The sequence below is a fragment of the Electrophorus electricus genome, chromosome 18 (assembly GCF_041902795.1).
Source record: "Electrophorus electricus isolate QZ-2024a chromosome 18, ASM4190279v1, whole genome shotgun sequence".
Classification (NCBI taxonomy): Eukaryota; Metazoa; Chordata; class Actinopteri; order Gymnotiformes; family Gymnotidae; genus Electrophorus; species Electrophorus electricus.
The window spans coordinates 9,005,608-9,013,806 of NC_137514.1; the positions used below are offsets into that span (position 1 = coordinate 9,005,608).

The following is an 8,199-nucleotide window of genomic DNA, read 5'->3' on the forward strand; positions in this document are numbered from 1 at the left end:
ACTGTTGTTTTTCTATGATTTGATCTCACCACACGTTTAAGTGATCACCGATCACGATCATTCAAGATTCTTTGCCGACCACATTCCTTCCTGGAAAATGATGTTTCCCCACTGTCCTTCCACTTTTTAATAATGTGTTGGACAGTTCTTAACCTGATTTTAGTAGTTTCAGCAATCTGCTTAGATTTTTTCTCTGCTTGTTGCATGCCAATAATTTGACCCTTCTGAAACAGATTAACATCTGTTCCACGACCACAGGATGTGTCTTTCGACATGGTTGTTTAACAAATGAGAAGCTACTCACTGCATCAGTTAGGGTTAAATAACTTGTTGCAATAAGGCCCCCCCCCCCCCCCCCCCCCCCCCAATCTTGGGTGCACTCAAGGTTTCATCCAATGCTTTACGGAGTTTTAACTTGGCTTCCTTGGCGCCCTTGGCTTGCTCACTGGGGCTTTGACTTGGACATTTGTTAAGCCTCTTTATGACAACTGTTGTAAAAGGCGCTATATAAATACATCTGACTTTGGCTTTAATAACACAGTCAGGGTCATACATAATTTTTACAGACGTTTTGTAAATTCCTAGGGAAATTAAACATTCACATGACTTGATACTATATATAGTCTATGGTTTGCAACAAGAACAGAGAGACGTTGTCTGAAAGCGACTAACGTGATGCGGTCCATGCTGATGGTTCGATTTGGCGACACTCGATTTTTTCCGCCTGTTTTCTGTGCTGAACCGTTGAACCCTGTAGTGGATGATTGGCTGTACCAAGGTTCATACTGGACATTCCGGAAGTTCTTCAAGTTAGGAGTTTTACTCTGTGATTTAGCTAGCTAGATATTCGATGTCCTCTGTATGGTGGCATATTGGTCATGTATCTGAAAACAGAAATTGTAACGCCGTCGTAACAAATATAGTGAACACAACAAGAACATTTTAAACAAACGAGTCGCTTATCGGTAATCACAAGGTGTTATGCAACAAATGTGATGTCAGGCCGCTACATTTAGCCAAAGCTTGTGCTCTCTGTACTCTGCTGTTAGCTGAATAGTTAGCTACCTTTACAAGCACATTTTGAACCCGGACAAGAAACCAGGAAAGGACACAACCAGCTCAACTTTGTCAGACCTATTCCACATCGGGCGTCACAGTTGCTGGAAACAAAAAAATACCATTTTTAAAAGGATGTCCTTTTCAGCGGCAACAAGATTAGTCGGCTCCTGCCTTTCACGTAGCTCCGGGATACTTTCGGTATGTGCGAGTAATGTTAATGCTTCGAAGATTTCATCACTCACCAGAAAATGGGACCTGGGTAAATATCAGATTCAAAGAAGAGAAATTACCTCTGGCAAAATAACGCAGCCTCTCAGGTAATGGGACATATGCTGACTAACGCTAGCTAACCTAGGGAACGTTGAATTTCACTTTGTACGGAACAACTATCTCCATCTTAACCTTACCAGCATTTGGCTTGGGCGGGTAACAGTTATGCTAGATTTAGCTATCTAGCCATAGCTGGGGATAAACCAAACAATTACTTAGTTACTAGCATCTAGTATTGGTTATTGGATATTATTAGCTTTAAGATTTTAGCCATAATCTTAACAGATATTGCGCAGAGCTTGTATGTGAAAACACCGAACATGTTTAATTCCTGAGAGTGACAAAAGGAAGGAACACACTGCATTGTTCGCTTGGTAGTAAACGTTTGAGAATTATTAATGTATTATGAATATAACCCAAGTTACTGTGCGAAGTGTCAGTTGAGGGCTTCCTTCCCTTAAACGCACTGTGTATAGATGGCATTTTTAGCGTTATAGTATGAATTTATGCCTTTCCAGTTTGCGTTGCTTATGTTAAAACACAAGGAATTAAATTACGTGTGACCATATTTACATTTAGCGTTACGGCATTTAGCAGACGCTCTTATCCAGGGCGACTTACAAAATTGCTTTGTCATTTACTCATAGAATACATCCTAGCCGGCACAGTAGGTTAGAGTTCAATATACCAATGAACTAGAATACTGTTGAAATGCAGGGATCAGTTCTGATGTCTAGAAGTGCAAAATACATAATATCTGTCTCAGACAACGATAAGTACAAAAAACAATAAGTACTAGTTCCAGTTGGTCAACATAGGAGCAGGGTCAGTGGTCGTTTAAATATTCCACAAATAGATGGGTCTTCAGTCTGCGTTTGACGACTGCAAGGGACCCTGCTGTCCGGACATCCAGCGGAAGTTCGTCTCGAAAATAGTCTCGTTGCTGGTATTCCATTAAGACTTGAAGCATGGTATTTCAAGCCGAGCTGCACTTGAGGTTCGAAGTACTCGAGTTACGGATCGGTCTTTGACCATTGACATCATTTATCGATATAAATGTATTTGGTTTGAACTTCCGCTCTACTGATACCTTTGTACTTAAGATAGCAAGGTATGTAAACATTTAAGAAATACGTTAAAGTCCAGGGAGTGGGTGTGCTGCTTGTCACCATTAAAGTCATCAGCATAGGTCAACATGGTAGTTCAGTTATACGCGAACAGGGGCTGGAGTTTAAATGCTAGGAAATTTGGTCTGGCAGTTTGCCAGGACTAGACTTGATGAAATTGTGCTCTGAAAAATTGAAGAATAGGCTAACTTGACTGAAACTTCAAATAGGCCAAATAGTGTCTTATGCTTTTTTGGCACTAGAGGGCAGCGTGATAACAAAATTCGCCTGCTATTCTTGAAACTGTCTCGTGTTGAATAAGTAATTCAGTTTCACATGTTGAACAGAAAGAAACCCCTGACTTTATTCTGACTGTCTTCACACTGCTAGATCGGAAAACAAGGTGACCATTAATTTCATTGATCGAGATGGAGAAAAGATTACAGTCAAGGCTTCCCCTGGTGACACACTCTTAGATGTTGTGGTTGAGCAGCAGCTTGACTTTGATGGATTTGGTAAGTACATATATTTTTGTCTGGGGCATTTCTCCTCTAACTGCTGTTTACTTTGTTTGCCTTGATTAAAAATATGATACATTTCGTGAGGGTGTTCATTTCAATAACAACTACAGATTTCTGTATTTTATTCAGAAGTAAGAAAGAGGAAAAGCAAATGAAATGCAATGAAATCTGTTTAGAAAGACACATTAAAGATAACCTTCCCTTGGTGTTTAATATAAAACAAGGGAAGAACGTTATTGGTGGAATTGCCCTTTAATCTCTTAATTTCTTCCTTCACCAGGAGCATGTGAGGGAACTCTTGCTTGCTCCACCTGTCACCTCATATTTGAAGAGGACACATACAAACAACTAGGACATATCAGTGATGAGGAGCTGGACATGCTGGACCTTGCCTATGGTCTCACAGATACGTAAGTGGTGTATCCTGTCCATCTGACACCAGTTCATTAGCACTTTCTCACTGTTTTGTCTCAGGACAGGGGGAGCTTTTTACTAGAGCATTGCAAAATTGCACTTCAGGCATTTATTTTAGGGTTCATGATGTAGGTTTCGGTGCCTCTTTATGTACGGTACCTCTTTTTGCACAGCAATATGATAAATTCAGGTAGCATTTTGTGGCATATGGCTTCTGCTGACAACATTTCCCATCACTTTTCTCCATATGTGACTGGACCCCAACGTCTAGTAGAAGGTGAATGTATGAAATAATGTTGTAAACATGCTGTTCAGAAGTCCTAATACCCTTCTTAGGGCATTGTGGAATCTGTGCTTTTCAAATTGTGGAGAACACAATGTGGAATAAAGTTGTCATCCACCATATCAAATACATTTTGAATTTCAGTATCATATATGAACGTGGTCCAAATTGGTATTTATAATGCCACATTTCATTATATTTTTGTTTTTATATTTTGTATTATAGAGACCAATTTGCTTTTAAAAGCAATATGTTTAATATATTAGTTTCATTAATGTTATATTGACTTTTACTTCAGAAATGTAACTTGTGCCCAGTGAAGTGCACAAGCAAAAAAAATCACACAAAACACAAAGTTTATGCTAAGAAAAAGCTTATGTGATAGACATGTAAAACTTCCAAACCAGATTTGATTAAGGATGCAAGAGGAAAGGATGATTCTTGTTTTCTACAGGGGTCAAGATTTGCCGTGAGAAATGCAAAACAGTCAGTTTCTCTTAAACCAAGAAAGGTGTGTTTAGTTACTCCTGCAGATTTCATAGATTATAGGATAGATGCATAGGTCACAGTAGTTAAAATTCACTGTGTGTCATTATTTTGACAGTTATAATTACAAATTTTACTAGTATGTTCTGATGCCAGCTAGTGAAGGTTATAAATGTATGAACTGAAGTTAATGAGTTGGCTGTGTTTAGTTTTGTTTATAAAGTTGAATTATGCCAAAACCCTAAATTTATGGAGAAAATCTAAAGAATTAATTCACAGAAATAAAAAATAAGAAATGAAAAGCAAAATAAGAAATAACAATAAGCAAATAATAATTAATTTTTTTTTTTTACATTTCCCTGATCCATGTAAGCTTATTTTTGGGGGTGTTGGGGGTTCTGTCTGAGCTGATTGATAATGTCACAAGATAATGAAGTGGATTGTTTATCAGTCATGGTCAATAGACGCACCATACGAGCCTTATGGATGTGTTGGGGAAGGTATGTCATCAAAGCTGCATTTAATGTGGCTGTTGACACTAAAATCCCTTTCAATAATGTAGTTTTAACTGAAAGCATTCCAGCAATTTTATAGGATGGGGTCTACATGAACAGTGGCTAGAGTTGAAGTGCCAGGAATTTTGATCTAGCAGTTTGCCAGAACTAGATTTAGTACAATTTTCCACAGTATTCAGGTAGGCTTATATATGAACAAAAGCCAGAACGTTACTGGATAAGAGGATGTTTCCGATGATTTGTTTCTCCTTCCTGCTTTTATCCTAAAATGACTGTCAAGCTCTTCATCTGTGTATACAGTCTGTGGTGTACCTGCATTCTATTCTTTCATACTTTTCTTTATTGTTCAGTTTTTCTAATGTCACAAGCACATCTTTGTGAACACAGTATTATGTGCAACATCAGTGACAGCTAATTCTAAACTAATAACACTTTTAGCAAATTGACACCTAGATCACATTCTGTCAGTAAGCTAACAATGTTACTAATGTACAACACTGTTCAAAACCAATCCCTGTTGCAGAATGACACATCACATGCGGACTGGGCATTATCCATGTTTCTCTTACAGAGTGGGCATTATGCATGTTTCTCATACAGACTGGGTGTTATCCATGTTTCTTTACACCAGATAATACCCTAGTGTAAAGTATTACCAGAGGTTGGTTGGGGGTTGTCTTATCTCCTGCTGAAACAAAATCTGGACTTTGAATTCCTTTCACAAAATGCAGCACTATGTAAGTTATACATTTATTTTGTTCAGTTGTTGCTTTATTTGGAAGTTAATCAGATACATGGGAAATGCACTCACTGGCAACTTTATTAGGTACACATTTCTAGTACCATGTTGGATTCCCTTTTGCCTTCAGAACTGCCTTAATTCTTTGTAGCATAGATTTAAAAAGGTACTAGAAACATTCCTCAGAGATTTTGGTCCATATTGACATGATACCATTGCACAGTTGCTGAGATTTGTTGACTGTGCATCTATGAAGTGAATTTTCTGTTCCACCACATTCCAAAAGTGCTCAGTTGCATTGAGATCTGGTGACTGGGATGGCCATTTGAGTATAGTGGACTCATTTTCATGTTCAAGAAACCAGTTTGAGATGATCTTAGCTTTCTGACATGATGTTATCCTGCTGGAAGTAGCCATCAGAAGATGGGTACACTGGTCTTAAAGGGATGGACATGTTCTCCAACAACACTCAGGTAGGCTGTGGCTTTTCAACGATGCTCAGTTGGTTTTATGTGGCCCAAAGCATACCAAGGAACTATCTCCCACATCATTACACCACCATCACCACCAGCCTGCATCATTGATACGAGGCAGGATGGATCCATGCTTTCATGTTTACGGCAAATTCTGACCCTACTATCCGAATGTTGCAGAAATTGGGATGTTCAGACAAGGCAACATTTTTACAATCTTCTGTTATCCAATTTTGGTGAGCCTGTGCGAATTTTTGCTTCAGGTGCATTTTCTTAGCTGACACGATTGGCACCCACTGTGGACTTCTACTATATCTGCTTCAAGGTTTGACATGTGCATTCAGAGATGCTGTTTTGCATATCGTTGCCTTTCTGTCATCTGGCAACTCTGTGACCTCTGGCATAAAAAAGAATTTTCACACAGAGAACTGCCTCTCACTGAATAATTTTTCTTTTTCAGACAATTCTCTGTAAATCCTAGAGATGGTTGTGTGTGAAAATCCCAGTAGATCAGCAGTTTCTGAAATACTCAGACCGGCCCGTCTAGCACTAACAACCATGCCATATTCAGTTAAATCACCTTTCTTCCTCATTGTGATGCTCGCAGCAGGTCATCCTGACCATGTCTACATGCCTAAATGCATTGAGTTGCTGCCATCTGATTGGATGATTAGCAGTTGAACAGGTGTACCTAGTAAAGTAGCCAGTGAGTGTATTTTACCTATATACCACCAAACCCCATGTTGCATCCCTGATTAAAATCTTGGCAATCTCACAGCATTGGGCTGCAAGCATGAGAGGCCGAACCTGCCAGCATTTGCCAGAAACTTCATCTACCAGTGTTCCAGAGAATCTACCTTAGCTACCTTGCCAAGTGTTCCTCTGATAATTAAACTAACACTGAATTAATTAATTAATTCCTGTTTTAATTTTGTAATGGTGTTTCTGAAATTGTAATACAGTACACAAATTGTCCATGCATTTATTTGTACTAGAACAGAGCTTTTAATGGGTTTTTGAAGTTCACTGCACTGATTAGAGCAAAGCTTTCTCTCTTGACTCTTTACCTCCAGGGAAGACTTGGCCTTGAGATTCATCTTGGTTTTGCTATCAGTTGATTGATTTGCACTGTACTTGGAGGTCATGTGAAATAGCAGATTACAGCATAATTCTACAAACTGTTGAACTCTGAATGTGTCTCAGAAGCTCTTCTCTACATTATATTACCTGATTTAATGAATATGACTTTTCTGTAAACATTTTATTACAATTGTCTTTTAATAAGTTTTCCTTGCCCACTTATGGCCCAGCTTATGAATGTCAATTTCATTCGTACATTGACACCTTTTTCATTACTGTTTTCTTTTAAAATTTTACCTTTTTATTTTACCAGATTTTACTACGTTCCATTTTCATTTAGCATAATGTAATTGCATATTTTAACTGAACTGATTTTCATTGTATTAACTTACTGTCCTTGCACAGGTCCCGTCTGGGTTGCCAGATCTGCCTTACAAAATCCCTCGATGGCATGACCGTACGTCTACCTGACAGTGTGGCAGACATCAGGCAGGTGGATGGCAAAGCCTAGGGCTTCCAACCACCTTCACCAGCCAACAACTACTGCGTAACTTTAATTAGTATACAAGTGTACATAAATTATGGATGAATTCAAAGATGATTGGAGGAGGTGTGATTATTACTTAATTACACTTATGGTGAGTATTATTTTTTTCAAGACGTGGCAGCATTTTCTTTTTTCTCAGGTCGAATCCAAAGGCATACCTCGATTAATTTTGTAATCTGTTTACGAGTAGATTTTTGATAGTAATCATAGATACACAGACATTTTGTGTTAAAGTTCCCAAGTACCTCTTTTCATAACATAGCATGTAATACAGTGCAAAGGAATTGATTTAAAAAAAGAAAATGAAAATGTGAGATATATTTAGGATTAGATTTCAAATGTTAGCTAGCTAGCCTTTTTCACAATATAACCCACGTCATATTTAAGTACTAAGCACAATATTCATACTGTGTATTGAATAGTTATTGTTTCACACATTGTAATTAGTGTACCAATAATGCAGTAAAATCTTAATCATCTATAGACTACGACTTACTGTTGTGTTTTAAGTACTTTTTAAATAAATTGGATTGTTTTTATAATTGCATTTTTCCCCCTGGTACACCTCTCTACTGTCAACTTTATAAGGCATACATTGCCATCAATAATGTAAATATAACTAAACTAAATGTTAGAGGTAAAAAAAAGAAAATTAAAAAAAAAAGAAAATTTGAAGTTGTCACCAACAATTAAAGGAGCAAGGCTA

General features: G+C 37.9%; 1 protein-coding gene across 2 annotated transcripts; it reads left to right on the forward strand.

Moving 5' to 3' along the window:
• Nucleotides 1–431: 431 nt before the first annotated feature.
• On the forward strand, nucleotides 432–8,040 carry LOC113576558 (adrenodoxin). 2 transcript variants are annotated; one of them, XM_081701521.1, is made up of 4 exons: nucleotides 432–1,376; nucleotides 2,826–2,950; nucleotides 3,237–3,366; nucleotides 5,286–7,343. In XM_081701521.1, the coding sequence occupies exons 1-4, from the start codon at nucleotides 1,192–1,194 to the stop codon at nucleotides 5,287–5,289; spliced, it is 444 nt and encodes a 147-aa protein (XP_081557647.1). In that variant the 5' UTR covers nucleotides 432–1,191; the 3' UTR covers nucleotides 5,290–7,343. The 2 variants fall into 2 exon arrangements, with proteins under 2 accessions (XP_081557647.1, XP_026864513.1); XM_027008712.3 differs by lacking the exon at nucleotides 5,286–7,343 and adding an exon at nucleotides 7,352–8,040 and having other exon boundaries at nucleotides 494–1,376.
• Nucleotides 8,041–8,199: the final 159 nt, after the last annotated feature.

What these genes read in the sequence shown, in the direction of transcription:
- LOC113576558 (XM_027008712.3), top strand. Translation starts at nt 1,192, where the DNA reads ATGTCCTTTTCAGCGGCAACAAGATTAGTCGGCTCCTGCCTTTCACGT. An exon ending in AAAATAACGCAGCCTCTCAG is followed by an intron (nt 1,377 to 2,825) that starts GTAATGGGACAT and finishes TCACACTGCTAG; the next exon opens with ATCGGAAAACAAGGTGACCA. An exon ending in GCCTATGGTCTCACAGATAC is followed by an intron (nt 3,367 to 7,351) that starts GTAAGTGGTGTA and finishes GTCCTTGCACAG; the next exon opens with GTCCCGTCTGGGTTGCCAGA.